The sequence below is a fragment of the Neolamprologus multifasciatus genome, chromosome 12 (assembly GCF_963576455.1).
Source record: "Neolamprologus multifasciatus chromosome 12, fNeoMul1.2, whole genome shotgun sequence".
Taxonomy (NCBI): domain Eukaryota; kingdom Metazoa; phylum Chordata; class Actinopteri; order Cichliformes; family Cichlidae; genus Neolamprologus; species Neolamprologus multifasciatus.
The window spans coordinates 269,367-290,230 of NC_140450.1; the positions used below are offsets into that span (position 1 = coordinate 269,367).

Genomic DNA, 20,864 nt, shown 5'->3' on the forward strand with positions numbered 1-20,864 from the left:
TCCCTTTCATAATAAAAGTCCTCCTGTTGTTCAACAGTAAGTCACTTTGTTCCCTAAAGGCTTTTATTGTTTAAGATTATTATTATTATTATTATTATTATTATTATTATTATTATTATTATTATTATTATTGATAGAATCATTTAAAAAAAAATCATGTTTTAATGTTTTACAGGTTTATACAGGGGCGATCGTGGCTCAAGAGTTGGCAGTTCGCCTTGTAATGGGAAGGTTGCCGGTTCGAGCCCCGGCTTGGTCGTTGTGTCCTTGGGTGAGACACTTCACCTGTTGCCTGCTGGTGGCGCCAGTGTCCGGCAGCCTCGCCTCTGTCAGTGCGCCCCAGGGTGGCTGTGGCTACAATGTAGCTGCCATCACCAGTGTGTGAATGACTGGATGTGTAAAGCGCTTTGGGGTCCTTAGGGACAAGTAAAGCGCTTTACAAATACAGCCATTTACCATTTTATTTTTATTTTTTTGCTTTTTCCATTAACAAACCAGTGTTACTCATAAAAACAACAACAGTACTACTTTCTGTCCTAAAACACAATGTGTGTCAGCTCAGACTGAAAACATCTGGCCTTCTCTGATCAAAGGCTTCAAACAAGTTTCTGTAAGCGATGCAGGTGCAGATGGAGGTCATGACCCTCACCTGCACATGAACCACTCCCACCACAGTTTAGGCAACAAACAGGTTTTATTTAGCAACTCTGAACAGATGCATAGTTTAAACTTGACGCGTTTCATCATCTCAGCTTCAGGACAAACTAGCCAATGTAGGGGCAGAAACACTACAGAAACCTTCAGATGAAACATGGTGAATTCTCATTTCTTCATTTTCATCTAGAATCATGAACTCTCTGTATTTGAGCTTTGAAGAGTTAAATATAATGTTTTTAGCTGAAATACTGTTTGACAGACACTAACAAAAGGATGTTTTACAGAGAAAAAGAGCAATACAGATCAGGGTATAATCTGTATAAAGTCGGCGCTCTGATAACAGCGTTTAGATCAGAAGAAAAACTTGGACAATTTTTTGTTTTAATAAAAAGTTTGTCTGAGGAGGCGATGTTGGGCTCACTTCCATTCTTTAAATCTATTCTTGAAGTCTAATAAAGCAGCTTTGCATGAGTCACAGTGCACACTAGGCATGGGGCAGCCCCTCCCTTCATCCCTTGTCCTAAACAAGCTGATTTAGCTCCTCCCCTTTAAGGTTCTTCTGATTGGACCGTTTCTGGAAGACTCAGGCAGGCCTGTTCTTGTGGAGAAAACAAACTGTAAACCTGCTAAACCACAGCAGCGCAAACAGAGACGTGGATGCTGTTAGGGGTTAAGGTCAAAGTTCATGTCTTTGATAAATATTGCCCTCATTAGCTGCTTGTTCTGGGACACGATGGCAGCCTTACAGTCGCGGCGTATTTCTGTGAATGCTTCTGTAGGTATTCGCCATGCTGACAAACGCTTATCGAGCTGATGCCGACTCATCAGGAAAAGAAAAGAGTTTGAAGGAGTCTGAACCTGAGAGGTTTGTTAGACACTTTCAGATACATAATCAGCACCTGTTCGGAAGTTTCTGAGATTTGATGAGACAGTCAACACAATCGTTTTGGGAAAACTTCCCCGAAAAGAGAATCTGTAGCGCCAGTATCACCTGAGCTTTAGCTCTGAGGAACAACCTTCAGCTTTTGATGTGAACTCTCAGTGAACAATGCAAAAACTATGAAGCTTCAAACAGCCGAGGACGTTCTTCAAATAAAACTCGACATTAGCAGAATGAAAGTCCAAACTCAGTTTCTGACATGAAAAAAACTTCAACAAAATTTTACTGAAGAATCTGAGATGGTGGCAAGAAAAAAAACGCCACAGGACGTGGGACTGCAGACACTTCCTGTTTCAGTACCTGTGACTCAAACATTCCTACGAGCCCTCCTCAGGTCCTCCACAGTTGGGACCACATGGCCCCTGCCTCCTGTCAGCAGCACTGAGCTGATGGAGGGCAGAAAAACCCAGCGAAGCCGGACCCGAGTCTGCAGCAGAACAAGGACCAGGTCAGACCAGAGTCCAGCCCAGCGTGCCGATGGAGATGAGCGTCTGGCAGGTGGCCGAGTCCAGCCACACCGACTCCACCAGGCTGAAGTGCAGGAAGCCAAGTGCAAAGCCGCAACCTACGTCTGACAGGTGGTGTTTCCCCAGCAACACCCGAGACACGCCCACCAGGAAGGCCCACAGGCAGAGTAGGATCCTCAGAGGCACCTGGAGGACAGGAGGCGGACACACCTGGATCAGGATTGTAAACTGTTCCAGTCTTTGTTATCTGTGAAGCAGCAAGCCACTCACCGCCAGCACCAGGTGGTTCAGCAGAAACTTGGACACCATGACGGCCCGACTGGCGTGGGCTGCTGGGAACGAGTACATATCCATGGCAATGTAGTCAAAGAAGGTTGGTGGGAAATCCCACGGTCCCCGACGTTTGACCAACTTCTGCATCCCAGCAACCGTCATCAGATCTAGTATCAGCGCTGCAGATAGACAGGTGAGAGACAGGTGAGACAGCAGAGAGACAGACAGGTGAGAGACAGGTGAGACAGCAGAGAGACAGACAGGTGAGAGACAGGTCAGACAGGTGAGAGACAGACAGGTGAGACAGACAGGTGAGAGACAGGTAAGACAGCAGAGAGAAAGACGGGTGAGAGACAGGTCAGACAGGTGAGAGACAGACAGGTGAGACAGACAGGTGAGAGACAGGTAAGACAGCAGAGAGAAAGACGGGTGAGAGACAGGTGAGACAGCAGAGAGACAGACGGGTGAGAGACAGGTGAGACAGCAGAGAGACAGACGGGTGAGAGACAGATGAGACAGCACAGAGACAGACGGGTGAGACAGCAGAGAGACAGACAGGTGAGAGACAGGTGAGACCGCAGGGAGACAGACAGGTGAGAGACGGGTGAGAGACAGACAGGTGAGAGACAGGTGAGACAGCAGAGAGACAGACAGGTGAGAGACAGGTGAGACAGCAGAGAGACAGACAGGTGAGACAGACAGGTGAGAGACAGGTGAGACAGCAGAGAGACAGACAGGTGAGATACGGGTGAGAGACGGGTGAGAGACAGGTGAGACAGCAGAGAGACAGACGGGTGAGAGACAGGTAAGACAGCAGAGAGACAGACAGGTGAGAGACAGGTAAGACAGCAGAGAGACAGGCAGGTGAGAGACAGGTAAGACAGCAGAGAGACAGACAGGTGAGAGACAGCAGAGAGACAGACAGGTGAGAGACAGGTAAGACAACAGAGAGACAGACAGGTGAGAGACAGCAGAGAGACAGGCAGGTGAGAGACAGGTGAGACAGCAGAGAGACAGACAGGTGAGAGACAGGTAAGACAGCAGAGAGACAGACAGGTGAGAGACAGCAGAGAGACAGACAGGTGAGAGACAGGTAAGACAACAGAGAGACAGACAAGTGAGAGACAGGTAAGACAGCAGAGAGACAGACAGGTAAGAGACAGGTAAGACAGCAGAGAGACAGGCAGGTGAGAGACAGGTAAGACAGCAGAGAGACAGACAGGTGAGAGACAGCAGAGAGACAGACAGGTGAGAGACAGGTAAGACAACAGAGAGACAGACAGGTGAGAGACAGGTGAGACAGCAGAGAGACAGACAGGTGTCTGACCCAGCAACAGGTTGACAAGCACTTCCTGTCCAGCCAGCGTGCTGCTCCTCCACAGGCAGATTAGGGTGCCACAGATCCAGGGGAGGGCGTGGCCAGTGAGGGCCAGCAAGCTGATCATGGGGCGCAGCGGGGCCCCGGAGCCGCGGGCTCCCACGCAGACCCCTAGACGCTTTGAGAGACTGATGTCAATGGCGAGCAGAGAGCTGATGGCGATACCTTTGAAAGACGGGTTAAGCTGCATGCAGTCCTGCTCCGGCCAGCGGGAGGCATCCTTCGCACCGCCGCTGTCAGCAGTTGGACCGCTCTCGGAGGACTCTCTGGCCCCCCTGAGGACAAGACCAGACTCCATTAGAAAAACCCACATTTTATGTGGGTAAACAGACTGTTGCATGAACACAACTACACTTCCCATCATGCTTTTGTTTACAGGTGCTCAGACTGGCCCAGTGAAGGAGCATCAGCGAACACTGAGATCACCTAAAATCTGATTCTCAGGCAGCTTCCTCTCTGCATGTTAATGCTGAGGGAGAGGAGCTCCCACAGTCTGAGGAGGAGGTCACAGACTGAGCTCTGAACTCCTTAAAAATAACTCGGGCTCTTCTCAGGTTTCAGAAGGTTTTATTAAAGCGCCGTTACGTTTAAAGGTCACATTCTGATTTTGCATTATTGAATTTAACTGAAGATGATCCAGGATCAGGTCACAGAAAAAGTTTGAGCACCTAAATGAAACTCTGGTCTCGGTCCGGGTCCCGAGTCTGTGGGCGGAGCTTGTTTGTCTTACCTCCCCCCTGTGCTGTCCTGCTGACTCTGCTGTCTGAACACAGGTCTCCTCGGACCTCCGCCCCCCCGTCCCTCCCCCACCGCCTGTTCCCGGCGGGATGGCTGGTTCAGGGACAGAAACTCGGGCCGGTTCAGGACATTGTTGCGGTCTCTGGCCCGGAATTGGGCCTGGCTGCCGGGCATGGTGGTGGTGCAGCGGTGGAGGACGTGCTGGGACGGGTCTGACTCTGTGGGATCTGCTATTAATAGACCTGCTGGCCTTCTTCTTCTGCTCTCAGCTGTTATTGTGTGTGTGTGTGTGTGTGTGTGGGGGGGGGGGGGGGTTGTTAAAGGGACACTGTCTATTTTACTGCGTCTCACCAAAGGTATGTGGACACTTGAATCATAATGGGGGTGGCAGGTCAAAGGTCAAAAGTAAATAGACATGAGGCTGTAGCTGGTCGTGTCCAAATTCATGGGCTGCTTCCTCCTGAGGCCGCATTTGTAGACCGATTACGTCACAGTGACGCGCCGAAGGCTGTGCAAATTCGTAAGCTGTGTCCCAAAACGTCGGCTGCATCCTTCGGAGGACCCGGCCTTCGCGGTCTATGTGGGCCGGGTCCTTCAAAGACCGAGAAGGCTGGAAGTGTGAGGCTGTGAAATGGGACGGTCTAGCCTTCAGATTAGCGTCACCGCTGTCTCGGTGGAGTTTCATAAACTCGGCCGTCTGCTCCTTGCTGTCTAAAATATAACAGGACACTGGAGGAAACTCTCGACCGTCTCACACTTCTGTTTAATCAGTTTTCTGTTTGACGTTTATTCAGCTGTGTGAAAACCAAGGAGGAACCCACCCGATGGATTAATAAAGTTTTATTCAATCTAATAACTTTGATCTCAGCCAAACCGATTTACACACGAACAAATAAAACACCGAAAAAAGGCAAACAAACAAGTTATCCGAATGACTTATATATCATGTTTAACCTGAGTAGCGAAAGAGCGGGGATCTGAAAACGATGAAGCCGGGAGTCCGCTGCTCTCGCCAGCTGGAGTGACCATTGAACCCCCCGGCTAGCTTTCGAGCTGGTGGGTAACAGACGTCTCCGAAAACGTCGGCACACTTTTGTAAATATGTGGTGTCTTGATAAACAAGCAGATATTTGATGTTCACACAGCTACATTCTCGCCTGAAAATATGTTAAAAGTTTATTTTGTGACCCAGAAAGATTAATATGAGTAATTTTAAAACTTAGTAGCGGCCGCCATTGTTGGAAACTGGAGTTTGGCTGGGCCGCGCTATGAATTCTGGGATATGGTAGGCCACGAAGGACACACCCGACCCATCCTTCAAATTCGGGGAAAAGGAGGACGCATTTGTCGGCCGCATTCGGAGGAGTCTACGAAATTGGACAGCCTTCGTCGCGTCGCTGTGACGTAATCGGCCTTCAAATGCGGCCTCAGGAGAATGCAGCCGACAAATGCGTCCTCCTTTTCCCCAGATTCAATCCAGTTATTCTGCTCTTTAATGTGTTTTTAATTTTGTTAGCTTGTTTGAAGTTTCTCGACAGGTGAATTCTGTCACACCTGTCTCAGCCACTGGATAGAGGGACTTTCCCAGCTGCGAGATAAATGACGGGAATCTTGTCTGATACTTTTCTGAGTTTGCTGTAAAAGTTGAACAGCTGAGCTGGTTTCAGGTGAGATCTCTGTCCCGGCAAGTGTCAGAGCAGCGGAGGCCTCGTGAACCTAACTGTCATGTTGCTAATTAAAGGACTGTGTTTGCGCATATACTGTCGGTAACGTCAGGAGTGGAACATCTGTGACCGCGCGCTTTGTTGCTGCCCGGACCAGACTGCAGACGCACCGTTGCTATTGGTTTCAACGGAAGCTCCAGACGCTCTGCGGCTAAAGGCTAACCATGCTAACGTCAGCAGGGCTGAAACACGGTGAAACGTCACAACTTATATTCTGACGTTTTCAGCTTCGGCGTGTATTGACGTTGACGTCATCGTCGTGGGGAGCTCGTGCTGTGACCTGATCTCTGAGGAGCTAACTGAGGCTAAGAACTAGCAGCGGGATTAGCCGGAGGCTGCGGCTTCAGCAGTCTGAGCAGGAGCTGTTAGCCGCTCGGCCAGCGGAGCTCAGCCCGGGATGAGGCGCTGCAGCCGGTGGGGACGACAGCAGGAGGGCGGCCAAGCTGATGGAGGTAAACCCGGTGAATTTCGCACAGCCGTAATTACCGTTCAAAATAACTTTATTCACATTGAGCAGAGAGACTCGTGGATGTAGTGAATGAGGACATACAGAGGGTTGGTGTGACAGAGGAGGATGTTGATAGAGTCTGATTCACCATCAGCGATGACCCCAGCACTCCCAGCCAATCAGAATTTGGTTTTAAATTAAAGAGCAAGCTGCTCACCTTTCTTCAGAGTATGAGGTGAGGGTCACCTGTGAAGACCTCCGAGTTTTCAGGTTCTTCACAGTGTCAGTTTAATCCAATTTCATTTATATTATTAGCGCCACAGCAACTGTCACCTCTAAGTGCTTTCTACTGTAAGGTAAAGAGCATACAGTGATACTGAGAAAGCCCCAAAGATCAGACAACTCCCTATTAGGGCTGGGTATCGTCACTGATTTCTAGAATCGATTCAATTCCGATTCACAAGGTCCCGAATCGATTCGATCCACGATTTGATTTAATTCGATTCGATTCGATTCACTTCGATTTGAATCTGGGAAATTTTGACAGTCAGAAATATTATAATTCAGATCAGTACATTTACATATTTTTGTATCTATAAAAAGGAAGCTGACACACGCAAGACTTTATCAGAGGTATCACAGCAGAGGCCTTTGTGTCAAAGTAGCTGAGGATAAAACACAGAAAAACATGAAGGTGATTTTCCTGGCCTGGGATTTTATAAAAATATTCTGCAGTACATCAAAAACAAAAGAAAACCATTAATCAACACATGAACATTACCTCTGAAGTTACAGCGGTTTTATTAGAGACACGGCTAAGCGTTTTGCATTTTGCATAATTTTAAAAAGTTTAAATTTGTTCAATATTGAACGGCAGAAATTAGGTTTTCTTTTCAGAAGTATATAAAACGGAAAAAAAAAAACGTCGGCCGACAGCGCTGTAAACAACGGTAGACTTGTGCGTAACAAGCAAGCGAATAATGCAGAAAACAGTACAGAGAGAGGGGGGGGGGAGAGAGGGGGGGGGGGGAGAGAGGGAGAGAGAGCGCGAGCACGCGCGCGAGAGAGCTGTGCATCGTGAAGCAAAACAATAAAAGTAAGAGTGAATACATGACGATGTTTATGTGAAGCGTAGTTTGGATCTTCTTTTGCTGCTGGTTCGGTCAATATTGTTTGGAGAGACATCAAACTAACAGCTTTAGAATCAGCGCATAAAGGGCGTGAACACAAAGTGCAGACCCGCCGACAGATCAGAATCAGCGAGCTGTTGGCTTTCAGCCCCGACTGTGAGAAAGGCGACATCTAACTGATTCTGATCCGCGGGTTGCGCTGTGTGTTTACGTCTTTGTGCAGAATCCGTGTTCCTGCTCTCATTTACTGTTTTAGCTGTTTGGTGGTTGTTGAAGTTTTGTGAGATTTCACCAGAGATTCTGGCATTTCGGGCAAAATAAATTTATATTAAAAAATCGATTCAGGATTTTAATGAATCGATTTTACGTTATCCAAGCCAGAATCGATTTTAATCGATAAATCGATTATAAAAACCCACCCCTACTCCCTATGAGCAGCACTTTGGCGACAGTGGGAAGGAAAAACTCTTTTAACAGGAAGTAACCCCTATTAGAACCAGGCTCAGGGAGGGGCGGGGCCATCTGCTGCAACCGGTTGGGGTGAGAGAAGGAAGACAGGATAAAGACATGCTGTGGAAGAGAGACCGAGATCAATAACAAGTATGTTTCAATGCACAGAGGTCTAATAACACAGAGTGAAGAAGAAACACCCAGTGCATCATGGGAATCCCGGCAGCCTACGTCTATTGCAGCATAACTAAGGGAGGGTTCAGGGTCACCTGGTCCAGCCCTAACTATATGCTTTAGCAAAAAGGAAAGTTTGAATCTTAAAAGCAGAGCTAGTGTCTGTCTCCTGCATGCAAACTGGAAGCTGGTGATGAGATCTAACACCTGTCCACACCTGTATGAGTATTTGAGGGCGGGGTCAGAACTCTGAACTCTAACGGTTCACCTGTGCTCTTCTTCAGGTGTGAGGTTATGACGGGGTCAGACTTTGTCCTGAGACGGTCCAATCTGGACCGAGTCGCACTGGTCCTTGGAGCGCCGACGCCATGTCAGACGTGTCTGATCCAGCTGTCGTAGAGGGACGGGCTCCTCACTGTTCTGCTCGGCCCCCCCTGGCAGAGAAGGCGCTGTCCGAGGTCTTTGGGCGGCTCCGGTATCGCGACACGTCACTGCTCATCTGGCAGCAGCAGCAGCTGGAAGCAGCACCGCCCTCCACCTACCTGAGCCGCAGCCAATCAGCCTGGTACAGTAACTATGGCAACCAGGCAGTCCTGGTCCGAGACAGGAGGGGTGCGGACGAGGGGCGGTCCCGGATCTGCAGCATCATGTGACGCAAACGAGAGCAGTTCAGTTTGGTTGCTAACCAACAGTTTTTTAATTTAGAGAACTGTCCAATCAGAGAGAAGCATTAAGATCCACGCCCCGCCCCTCTCTCACCCACAGACTGCAGACAGGAAAAAACAAACAGTATTGTCGGCTGGACTTCCTGCCCTACAGGGGGCGTCCCGTGTCAGTATCCCGAACCCTAGCGTCCTCCATTTTGATTTGGGGAATGAAGCCAGCAGCACCACACTGAAACCATCACCTTCATCCAGCATGCCACCAAAAGACATTGTCCTGTTTGAAACCCTTAAGTGACCAATCAGCACGCAGTAACAGCACACTGGTGCTTTCTGGGTAAAATCATTGTCACTGAGAGAAACTGAAGGTAACGAGTCTTCAGACGTGTTGATTTATGGAAACGACGAATAAAATGTTTTCTTGTTTCAGCTCTGTCATTCTTACTCAGTGAAGACTGAGAGCGCCCCCTAATGTCAGGCCAGTGAAGCTGATATACAAACAAGCACAGTTCCACCTGCACATCCGTTTCCCTGCACGATGAAGAAATGTTAGTAAATCAGATCTGAGCTAAATGTGTTCAGACTGTGATGATCAAACATCTGCTGTAACAAAGAAAACCTTTTCTTTCACATGAGGACTTTGGTGGTTCGAAGCAGCAGGAAATGAAACTCATGTCCAGTATTGATCCTCCCTTCACATTTTCCCATCCTGGCCCTCGAGCCTTATATTTGACACCCCAGGATTAAAGAGTGGGATAGGGGGCGGGGCTTGTGTGTGTGGTGACTGTTTATTAGTTTAGCTGCATGTCGACTCCGGCGCGTCACGAGGGAGCAGCGGGCTCGTCTCAGCCCCGCCCACTCGGTGCAGTCCAGGACAACGTCCGGTGTCACAGCACACCTCAGGTGGCCCCCGAGGACTTCGCTCACTTCGTCCGTCGGAGCGCGCTCGGTGACAAAAGAGCGGAGCCGCTTGTTTTCAGTTTATGTGTTTATTTATGAAAACAAATGAACTCAGAAAATAAGGATCCCATATCAGTAATTACATCAAATAATTCACTTGTTTCGTCCCCTCTGCGTCTCTACGAGTGGAGCTCGCTCTAACCTCAGACGGCTACTTTACAGCTACTATACAGCGCTCAAACATACGCGAGAAAAACGTACGGCCGGAGTGCATGCAATACATAAAACCACTGTTTCCTTTTCTTATTAAAATACAAAATTAACTATGAGCGTCGAAGCTCAACCATCAACTAAAAACAAAGAGGAGGGTTACTGTGGCAACGAGCTGTCCGCCTGTCTGTCGCAGGGCGTCCCCATCGAACGCTTTGCCCGGTCCATCGAGTCGTAATGCGCCCGCAAAACAAAACGTGGAGGCTAAAGGAAAGATCCGTGACAACGATGACGATGTGGCGCCACCCGGAGGTCATGTGATCACCAGATTATTCTCCAACACCTGTCATTTACCAGGTGACCTCCAGGGGGCACCACAGTTAAACTGATCTCCAGCTGGAGGTCGCCAATAATCGGGTCAGAGGAGCAAGGGGAGGTGAGATTTTACTGAACACGCCCCCCTGGCTCCAGCCAATCGGAAACCATTTATATCATTGGGCATTCAGTAAAACTCTACGTCTAATATTCATGATTCATCTTTGTTTGCGCTCTGCAGCTTGTACAAAATTCAGAACGCCACTGAGGACGCGGCGGTCAACGTCATGATGGATTTCAGAGAAAACAAACTTCCTGTTTGTCGATATTTCCTTTGCCAAGAACCGACACGGCGTCCAGGGATAAGAACAACTATGGCCGCGTCCCAGAGAGCCCAACGCCATCGGAGGTCTAACCACAGAGGTCAGAGGGCAACAGGCCTATCCGTCTGACACTGATGTCAGGTGATCAGAAATCTGACGCCACAATGCCCAACGTAAGCCACAAACATCCGCCGAGCGCTCGACAGACGGGTTTTTTCTGAAATCGCGAAAATGAGTCGTGACTGCGGTGGGCGTGGCATTTCATCAGAAATCGTTTCCTGCGTCCTGATGTCCTCCGAGCGGCAGCGAGCTCTAAAACCTTAAAATAAATTGTCTAAAAAGCTTTAAAAGAAACGAGGTGCTCCGAGTTTGGACCCTGACAGGAGGAGGCGGTACAGTGTGAGTGGTTCTTTTTTGGCGGGGTGAGAATGGGGGCGGCGCTTGAACAGGACAGCAATAGAAAGACATTTTATATAGAGAACCTTATAAGACACAAACAAGTTCAGCACACAACCTGAAAATCAAAAACAGGAAATGTAGTGTTAAAAAAAATAAATCAACGTCTCTGTGCTGACAGAGCCGTGCTGGGGGCGGGGTCAGGATCCTGTGACCCCACCCACATTGCCACGATGACCCCAAGGACAAACAGGAAGTTGTGTGTTGGGTTGCAGGACCAGCAGGGGGCAGGGTTGGTCTCAGAGGTTTTTAAGGTGGAGCTGAAAGATCCAGAAGCCGGTTCGATCCAAAGGGTCAGTCAAAAAAAACCTTTATTTCCCGCTGAGACGATGCGTCAAGAGTCCACTTGGAGACTTTTTAAAGCGTCACCTGATGAGGACTCCAGAGCAGGCGGCGTGGCCACGCCCTCTGTTCTATCTGCAGGCACGCAGTTTCCTGTTACGTGTTTTAAAGGGTTTAACGCCAAACTGAACCAAACACCAACAAAATCAGGGTTTCGGCCTGGCGCCGTCAGTTACCCGTCATAAATACCTCAAAATGGTTTAAATAAAGTTTTGAATTAAAGATACTTTTTGTAACAACCGTCTGCAGAATGTAACTAAACATTCCACCACCAGGGGGCGCCATGTCACCACTGAGGTCAGGCCTTGTCCTCTTCGTTTTCACACTGGCACAGGAGCGTGCTCATACCCGTTTTAAATAAAGTTTACGCTGGTTTCATTTAGTGGCACAAACTGGTATTACACTGAAGTTCTTCCTTTTTCACCTCAGTGACACTTTTAATTTGAAAAGCTTTTAATTTGAACATTTAAACTGGATTTTACAAAAAGTACCTTTAAACTGCTAAACTGTATTTTCCTGCTGACCCCGCCCACCACCATACTGCTGCCTGTTTCCCACCTCGCTGGTTTTCTCAATCCCAGTTTAAAGTAGCAGACGGCACATCAGAAGGAGGGGCTAAACAACGCGTTGCCGCCAGGTTCAGAGAAAAAACGGTTATCTGTAAAACTGTTGTGATGTCACACGCCGACATCGTCAGGTCTCTCTGCTGCAGCGCTGCCGACACCTTCAAATGAAACGTGAGATGCGCTCTTTCGTCTCAGTATCCACAAACCTGCTGAGATCACCTGCTCCTCCTCTCCAATGATACTTGTGGAATGTATTCAGAGGTCAGGGGTCACCGCCGGCCGTCCACAAAGAAGAAAAAGACGAAGAAAGAAAGTCTCGACGGTTGCATTTCTGTCCACAGATCAGTAAGACTCCCAGACGCCCATCGCTCTACCTGACTCCGCCCACATCACTTTCTTCTGTCTGCAGTCCTCCAATAGCGGAAAAATAAAACGAAAAACAAAAGCACTAGGAGCTAAAAAAACAAACAGGTCAGCCTATTTACATCCAGTCTGTTTAAACGTGTGTAACGAGTTCAGAGTGTCTCCGTCTTTGTGTTTGTTCAGGTGTGTGTGTGTGTGTGTGTTCAGTGACACGTGTGTGTGTGAACGCGTGTTCAGTCTGTGTCGGAGGACGAGGAGGTTCCTGTCGAGGAGCTGTCATCGGAGGAGGAAGAGGAGCTGCCACTCAAACGACTAGCCCCGCCTCCTGAGGCCCCGCCTCCAGCTGCCTTCTCTGAAAAGAGAAATAAGACGAGTCAATGAGACGTCCCGGCCAGGTGGCGCCGTTTCTGTCGGCGCTTGACGGCAGAGGGGATGAAGATGATTGTTGCCTAGACAACACGCGCTCATGCCCCACCCCCCTCGTATCAGGCTCAGGCATCGACGGCGTGCTTTTGAGGCGGTACTTACGCAGTAGCTTCCTCTGCTTCTTCTGCAGGCAGGACTTGACGTAGCGCTCGAGCTCTCGGAGCGTGGAGGGTTTGAGCGTCTCGAAGTCGATCTCGATCTCGTCGGGGTTGGAGTCCCTCAGCGACGGCTCTCTGGTCTGGATGATGTGCACGACGCGGCCCAGCTTCTCTCCCGGCAGCCGGTTGATGTCCAGACTCAGCTGCCGCTTCTCGTCGTACGACATCGGCAGCGACGACTCCTCGCCGTCGTCCCCGTTGGCCGAGCCGCTGCCCGACGTCTTGCTGCCTTTCTTGGGTTGCCTGGAAACACAGTCACCGCGGTCACCACATTGTCCTGTTCTCAGGTGGATTTGCTGAACACTGAGTCGTACCTGGTGGCCGTCACCGTGCTGTTGGCTTTTCTGGCTGGCGCCTTCTTCTGATTGGCCGGTTTGGGCTGCTGGGCGGCGGCCTTTGGCTTCTTCTCTTCCTCCATCTTGCCTTTATTTCCCTTGTCTTTCTCCTTCTCTTTCTTCTTCTCCTTGTCTTTCTTCTCTTTCTTCTTCTTTGGCTTGCTGACCGGCGCCTGGGACAGGACCGCCAGCTGCTCGTGCACCGCCTTCAACTGATGGAATAAACTGATTATCAATACCCGTCATCTGCGATCAATACACGGCCACGCCTTCACGGTGAGTCACAGGAGCCATGGATATTTCAAACATGAATGTAAACAAATCGTGAAATCTAAAATGATAAAAAGAAGAAAACCAAGATGTTCTTGACCTGTGATTGGTCGGCAGCACCAACCTGCTCCTGTAGCTCAGCCAATCGCGTGGCCCGCTCCTCCTCAGAGTCGGATGATTCGTCAGAGGAGGAGTTGTTGCTGCTGTCGGAGGAGGCGGTGCTTTTGCTGACCACCGGTGTCGTGGTGGGGACCGACGCCTCCAGGCCCTCGTCGGGGATTTTAGCGAAACGCATTTCAAACACGTCCTGATGGCAGACGGGTTATCGATACCTGATCGCAGCGATCGATCGAGCAGGAAACGGAGGCTCTACGTACCTGCAGCTTGCGGGCCATGGCCACCACCTCGTGGTCTGGGGGGTTGTACTTGTAGCAGTTGGAGAACATTAACCTGACGTCAGTGGCGAAGCTCTGAGGGTCGCTGTACTCGCCTTTATCCATTTTTTTCTGTCGGGAAACAAACGAACGTCAGAGACGGCGCCATCTGAAGGTCCAGCGTACAGACACGTGACGGCATTAAAAGGTTCCAGTTTTCCACCAGAGCGAGCTTTGAGCCGGCCGCAGGGCTGGGAATCGCCGCAGCCCGCGATCACAGCCCGCGATCACAGCGTTGTTATGGTTTCATGTTTTACTCAGCAGTACTGCAATAACCGGGGTTACTGCAGTACTACTACAATAACGTGTATTATCTGCATTCAGCTCGTTCAACTTCAGGTTACGTGCTCGGAGTCAAACTTTGTTTGAATCCAGTCAGAGTCATCAGGCGCCGCCGCCGCTGAAACCTGCTGTTCCTCCGGTCGGCTCTGCTCGGGTCCCGGTAACGCCCGGTACCACGGAGGTTTCAATCGATCTGAAAATGTAACGGACTGCGTGCCATCGACGGGCTAATCAGCGGTGTCGCCTGTCGTGACTCATCGAAACCCAGCGGTTACATCGCACAACGCCGCGGCGCCTGAGTGCACGGACGCCTCCACGTTTGTTGTAGCGTTCATGTCACGTACCAATTATGTCATGGGACGCTCCGCCCCGTTGCTATGACGGTGATCACGCATATCAGGTGGTACTCGACTGTAACCAGTCAGAGCTGATGGAAACGGAGCTTCAGTCACCGCCATGGAGAAAACGAATCAATCAGCGCTGAGCGCGTTTCGACTGAGCGGCAAAGACGCGGCGTCTGTGTGCTGCACCACCAACAGGAGCAGCAGGTGGAGCCGGCGGACGCTCAGGTACCGCCCACACACGAGAAAACCTCGTCACTGTAACGCATCGACCCGTTTGAGGTTTACTCCGTGCTGGCGAACGCCGTGACGTGACGGCGGCGTGGACGTATGTTGGGTTACAGCGAGCAGAAAAGCCCTCCCTCTGCGCCAGTTCCCGCTCTCAGACTTTCTGTGATGTTGATCGTCACGACCACGTTGTGGTCAGGCGTTTCTACGGCGCCTGCAGTTTGAACCACCGTGACCTCACTCTAACCTCGTGTCTACGTGATGATGTCATTACCCGGATGGTGCTGAGGTCCATGGGGTGTTTGATGATGTCGTGGTAGTCGTGCAGCTCCAGCGCCTCAGCGTCCACGGGCTTGTAGAAGGGCCAGGCGTAGGCGGCGTGCTTCTTCGAGAGCATCTCCTTCAGGATGGCGTCGCAGTGTTTCATCTGCTCGCCCAGCTTACCGCCTTTCCTCCCCCCGGGGCCGACGCCTCCGGCGCCCACGTCCCCGGCCGCCAGGTCGTCCCCGGTGTCCCGCCGGGTCTTGGTGGGGCGGGCGGCGGCTTCGCGGCGAGACGAGGCCAGTTTAGCGGGTTTGGTGTCCTGAGCAGACGGAGAGTCGGCGCGGCCGGCAGAGATGGCCGACGTGGTCGGAGTGGTGGTATCAGCTTTCCTCTTCACGCCTTTCTTCTGTTAGAGAGACAGACAGGTGGAGGGGGCGGGCTCAGGACTGTTTCAGGTCACATGACGCCACGTCGCCGCACACGCCTCTTACCTTAACCACGGGCTGGGCAGATGGCATCAAGGTCGCAGGAGGCTGAGGTGCAGACACAGGGGGCGTGGCCTGGACTGGTGTGGGCGTGGTCGAGATTACCGGCGTCTGAGAGGGAGAGGGGGAGGGATAGGAGGGGGGAGGGGAGGCTGAAGACTCTGCCTGCTGACTCACTGAAAGAGAGACAGGAAGTAGTTACTGAACACCTGATCAACCAGTTCCTCTCAATAAAGGTGTGTGCCGTGTAAGACCACCTCTGGTGCCGCAGCGTTACCTGTGTCCGTCTCACCTGTGGTGGCGGCCGGCTGTTTGCTCTTGTTCTTGCCTTTGGGCGCCGGAGGCAGCAGAGCGACTTCTTCTTGAGGCATCTGAGCGACTTTCTGCAGGAAGATCTTCTCTAAAGCCTGAGCCATGAGGACGATGTCGTCTGTGGGCTGCACACACACACACACACACACACACACGCACACACACGCACACACACACACACACACACAGACACACACACACACAGACACACGCACACACACACAGACACACACACACACAAACACACAAACACACACACACACGCACACGCACGCACACACACACGCACACGCACACACACACACACGCACACACACAGACACACGCACACGCACGCACACACACACACACACGCACACACACACACACACGCACACACACACACAGGTTAATGCCATCACAGCTGCACACAGCTGCACTCGGCGCCCTGGCTCCGCCCTCTTTACCTTGTTGTAGATGTAACAGTTGGTGAACATGGTGTTGAAGTCCTGCATCGCCTCGCTGGCGCTCCAGTAATAATTGTTCTCCAGACGCTTCTTAATGGTTCCCATGTCCATCGGGTTCTTGATCACTTTGTGGTAATCCTGCACACACCAGCGCGGTCAGGAAAACACTCAGCTGTGTGTGTGTGTGTGTGTGTGGCGAGAGAGCAATGGTGACTCACGTGCAGACACAGCTTGATGGCGTCCACGGGCTGGTAAAAGGGCCAGGCGAACTGATGCTTCCACAGCGTCTTCACCACCACGTTCTGCATGTACTGCAGCTGGTTGGTTTTCCTGAGACACACACACAGTCAGAACATTCACCTGCCTCTAACAGCCTATCAGGAGCCTTTCTCAGTCGTGTCCTACCTGCCCGGTTTGGTGGGGTTGGTGACCTCAGGGGGGGGCGGGTTGGTGAGGGGAGGGGGGCTGGGGGGCGCAGCCTCGGGGGCGTCCGACATGGTGGACGACGGTGATGCAGCGATGCACAGTGGGACGGCAGCGTCTGACTGGAAGGTGAAAAAGGACTCCTTCTGTGGGCCGAGGCCAGGTGTGTGTGCACAGGTGTGTGTGCACAGGTGTGTGTGCACAGGTGTGTGTGCACAGGTGTGTGTGTGCACAGGTGTGTGTGTGCACAGGTGTGTGTGCACAGGTGTGTGTGCACAGGTGTGTGTGTGCACAGGTGTGTGTGTGCACAGGTGTGTGTGCGTGCGCGTGTTCAGTTCAGCCGCTTCAGCTCAAGTGTTCCCCGAAGAGACAAACTCCCATCGCACGACCTGAAAAACACAGAGAGGGGCGGTGATTGGGGGTTATTGATTCTGGGGAGGTAACACTTTTAACCCCGCCCATCACACCAGTTTGAAGTCATTAACCATTTCCTGTCCAAACAGTCCGCGATCGTTGTTTAAAGTCAGCTCGCTGGTTTCCATCTAAAGCTGATGTCTCTCTAAGAACTTAATCGCACAGCGGCAACGTTTGGATGGTCGTGGCGCCCGGCAAGCTACGGTGCCGCGGTTACACCAACACAAACAAACGAGCGCAGAGAAGCTGGAGGACGAGGGATGTTTGCCACCAGACGTCTGGAGGAAGACGCTGAAAACTCAAACTTCAGCTCAGGTCGGTCATTTAGTCCTGACGCTCAGCTTCACGTCCTCGCTGAGAGCGAGTCTTCTCTGAAGCGTTCTGGAGATCTTTGGAGGCGGGGCTCAGCGAGGTTTTAACCTCTGGGCGAGGAATGAAGTGCAACAGGTTAAATGGCAGCTGGCTGCAAACACAGCAGGGAGCTTCAGCTCAGCTGCTACACACATCTGTACATAAAGCTTTAAAAACAGCTGCTTCAACATCTGGCAGCTAACGAGGTTACCGAGTGTCATGACTACGTGTAAAAGCCCAGAAGGCAGTGAGGGTCACTCAGAACGAATCATCATCTACGGATCAGACAAACCTGAGCACACAGGCGCAGCTGCAGAGCTGCGGGCTGTGGGTGGAGGTTGGTGGAGGTCAGACCCTAAGACCTGACTCTGATGTCGAAATCACTGCTTGGACTCGGAAAGCTACAGACTCCTCCAACCAGGATCCACAAACACCTGCACCTCCTGTCTGAACTCATTCAAGGTACACTGAGTGGAAGCTGTGCTGCGGTTTGACCAATCAGAAGCTGAGATTCTGAGCAGAGGGAACATCCAGGTTGTTGTCATCGCTCAGGTCAGAGCAGCATCCCTGCACATGCAGAGGAGACTGTAACATGCCGTCTGGACCGCTGCCTGCTGAAACATCTGGAGCTTCATGAAGCTACAAACAGTATGGAGGAGGCCCGAAGCTCACCAGAGTTCCCAACTCCTAAAAACTGCTACTTTCTACCTGAACCCAGTTTGATTCCAACACTGAGGCGCTAATAATCCAGAGCATCAGCTGATCCTTGTGCCTCGCGCTGATAAGAATCTGACTCTCAGGCCACAATCAGATTTATCAACAGCAGGAAATCAAGGCTGCAGCGACTGTTATTAACAAACTGACAGATGATCCACCCACCAACCAATAATCTGTTTAGTAATCACAGAACATCCAACGCTGAAAAATTCAGCCATTTGTTGCATCAACAGACCTAACGCCGCGTGGGCGGGTCCCAAGTCAAACTTTATTCAACTAATCCTGGCGTTACACGTCCAACCCTCTCTCACTGGAGTCCATTGCTAAACGTGCAGTGACTCATCAGCTGTTGTTGACCTGCTGAAGGTCCAGGATTACTGCACGAGTTTTTCTCTCTGATCTGGACGTGTCCATGTGTTTTACTTCACACTTTCTTTATTTCCTGTTTGAGCTCCTGTCACAAGAATGTACCAAAGTTTATCTTTACGACAGCTTGATTTGTGCGGTAAGAGCATCTGATGAAGGCCCGAGAGGCTGTTATCTGTTCTGCAGATGCAAATCAGGGCTGTCAGTATATTTAAAGATCAATTGTTGATAGGTCTATAATGCATCAACTAATAACAGTTATGTAACTGTTCTTGTTAATGTGTCGGTTTGCTTACAAACATTAGTTATTAATCTCTCATTAGCATGATTTCTTTGACCATACTGACCCTGAATTAAAGTCTACAATGATCACGGCAGAAATCTGAGGGAAACCTGTGTTTATCCAATCAGAGCAGCCGTCTGATCCCGTTCAGCTAAACATTCAGATAAATAACTGTTAATCAAAAGTCACTCAGTGTTTTCTGTGATCCATTACTGATCACTTTTAAGTTTTTAATTACGTCCACGTTTAAAATACTCTTACACCCACAGGTGGCACGTTACAGATTATTATTTTATGTTAATGGGAATTTCTGAGACTGTCACGAATCCAAAAGGCAATAAAGTGAAAATAAAGTATGCTGTGGACATTTTTATATTTTAATCACAACTGATGGAATTAAGACAACACATCTGTGGGTAGTCCAGCCTTCAGTCTCTGCTGATTTAAAGCAACACCACGGGTCAAAATGAGAGAAAAGGCTCTGAATGTCAAACTGATGACAATTTATTTAAAAAACAAAACAAAAACAGGATGGTATTGATGTTATGCGAACTGGTGTACCCTAAGGGGGCATGTCCTGGACACACCTGGGACTGAACAGAATGATACCCGTGCTATGATCTCCTGCACCCAACAGACCCCCTCGGGCCGTCTAAAACCGGGACCGGGACCCGGAGCGGCAAATCCGTGCAGACCCGGGGCCGCCTGTGCGCAGCTAATAGCCAAGCTAACCGCTACGAGCCACCGCTCCGCTGCACAAGGCAAACCGCACACATGACCTTACGTGGCGGCTGCACCGACACCCCGATGGCTCGTAGTGTCGGTGGATCTCTAGCCCCGGTGAAGGGGGCTGGAGCTCGCCTCTGGCCGCTCCACTTCGAGCTCCGCACAAACATCCATTTACCTGCTTTAAAAGATGGCGGGCACAGCAACAGCTAGGTGGCTAACGGAGCACAGCTCCGCGTCGAGGCCGTAACACGTCGGTAATAATACCCACGGCGGCCGAGGGGCTGACGAAATGCGTGCCGGGGTGATATATCGGCCGACGTGATCTAATTTGGCGCACTCCAGGCGCATTAGCGCGGTTACATTTTGCGATATTTGCGGACGTTACCGCTCGATGTTTGGCTAGCTAACGCAACATTAGCCTGTTAGCTGAGCTTTGTCTGAAGGCGCCGAGCGGCCAGCCAGGCTCCGACACTCTCCGCTCTGCCCGCTCTTTCCCTCCGCTCCCGGTACCCGCTCACCCCGCTTCTCCCGCTCACACACGCTCTTTACTCCGTGTCTCGGTCCTCCGGCGGTCCCGCGGCGGCTGCGACTGCTTTCTGGAAGATTTTTATTTAGCCAAGTAGCATAATAGATGAGTTATCAGCTGTCTTGTCCGTACGCAAGCGCAGTGCCGAGCAGCATCATGGATTTTGTTGTGATTGCATTGGTTGGTCCGGCAGATGACGCGATGTGATTGGCTACGACGTGCTTGCAGGGTTTTTGATTTGTTGCTAGGTGGTGTGAAGAACTGTGATTGGTGCAGGAGGCCGTTGACACGCAGTGATTGGCTGAGCCGATAACCGGGCTCTCGTGATTAGCCGGTAATGCTGACGGGATTCGGAATGGCGCCGCGGATCGAACTACGTCTCCCAGCATGCACCGCGGCAGCGCGGAGCTGTGCTGACGCTGATCTAAACGAGACTTTGAAACACTGTGTCTGTAAATTGGTGGCGAACAGCCTTTTAAATAAAACGATGAAACGTCACGGTGAAAGAGCACAAGCCTTAAAACACACTCGGCACTATTCAGCAGCTTAAATACTTCA

At 50.7% G+C, this 20,864-nt stretch overlaps 3 protein-coding genes across 7 annotated transcripts; 1 reads left to right on the forward strand and 2 right to left on the reverse strand.

Annotated features, from left to right (window-relative positions):
* Positions 1 to 675: 675 nt before the first annotated feature.
* LOC146506012 (inactive phospholipid phosphatase 7-like) lies at positions 676 to 5,868 on the reverse strand. The gene is made up of 4 exons (XM_085180259.1): positions 4,446 to 5,868; positions 3,665 to 3,990; positions 2,335 to 2,516; positions 676 to 2,250 (listed from the first exon to the last, which is right to left on the reverse strand). Exons 1-4 carry the CDS (start codon positions 4,625 to 4,627, stop codon positions 2,047 to 2,049), a joined length of 894 nt encoding a protein of 297 aa, XP_085036385.1. The 5' UTR covers positions 4,628 to 5,868; the 3' UTR covers positions 676 to 2,046.
* Positions 5,869 to 6,285: 417 nt separating this feature from the next.
* brd3os (BRD3 opposite strand) lies at positions 6,286 to 11,542 on the forward strand. The gene is made up of 2 exons (XM_085180260.1): positions 6,286 to 6,629; positions 8,664 to 11,542. The coding sequence occupies exon 2, from the start codon at positions 8,748 to 8,750 to the stop codon at positions 9,030 to 9,032; it is 285 nt and encodes a 94-aa protein (XP_085036386.1). The 5' UTR covers positions 6,286 to 6,629; positions 8,664 to 8,747; the 3' UTR covers positions 9,033 to 11,542.
* On the reverse strand, positions 10,012 to 20,474 carry brd3b (bromodomain containing 3b). Of its 5 annotated transcripts, none has more exons than XM_085180253.1 (12): positions 20,299 to 20,474; positions 16,903 to 17,309; positions 16,716 to 16,827; positions 16,498 to 16,635; positions 16,032 to 16,176; positions 15,746 to 15,915; positions 15,265 to 15,660; positions 14,083 to 14,211; positions 13,806 to 14,012; positions 13,415 to 13,647; positions 13,045 to 13,343; positions 10,012 to 12,868 (listed from the first exon to the last, which is right to left on the reverse strand). In XM_085180253.1, the coding sequence occupies exons 2-12, from the start codon at positions 16,992 to 16,994 to the stop codon at positions 12,750 to 12,752; spliced, it is 2,040 nt and encodes a 679-aa protein (XP_085036379.1). In that variant the 5' UTR covers positions 16,995 to 17,309; positions 20,299 to 20,474; the 3' UTR covers positions 10,012 to 12,749. The 5 variants fall into 5 exon arrangements, with proteins under 5 accessions (XP_085036379.1, XP_085036378.1, XP_085036380.1 ...); XM_085180252.1 differs by having other exon boundaries at positions 16,017 to 16,176; XM_085180254.1 differs by having other exon boundaries at positions 13,830 to 14,012; positions 16,017 to 16,176; positions 20,299 to 20,473.
* Between the last annotated feature and the right edge of the window lie 390 nt (positions 20,475 to 20,864).

Coding starts and splice junctions, on each gene's coding strand:
- brd3b (XM_085180252.1), bottom strand. CDS start 16,994: ATGTCGGACGCCCCCGAGGCTGCGCCCCCCAGCCCCCCTCCCCTCACC. Junction 13,648..13,805: donor GTGCTGCCGACCAATCACAG/GTCAAGAACATC, acceptor TTATTCCATCAG/TTGAAGGCGGTGCACGAGCA. Junction 13,344..13,414: donor AGCACGGTGACGGCCACCAG/GTACGACTCAGT, acceptor CTGTGTTTCCAG/GCAACCCAAGAAAGGCAGCA.
- LOC146506012 (XM_085180259.1), bottom strand. CDS start 4,627: ATGCCCGGCAGCCAGGCCCAATTCCGGGCCAGAGACCGCAACAATGTC. Junction 2,517..3,664: donor GCTTGTCAACCTGTTGCTGG/GTCAGACACCTG, acceptor GTCTATCTGCAG/CGCTGATACTAGATCTGATG. Junction 2,251..2,334: donor TGAACCACCTGGTGCTGGCG/GTGAGTGGCTTG, acceptor CCTGTCCTCCAG/GTGCCTCTGAGGATCCTACT.
- brd3os (XM_085180260.1), top strand. CDS start 8,748: ATGTCAGACGTGTCTGATCCAGCTGTCGTAGAGGGACGGGCTCCTCAC.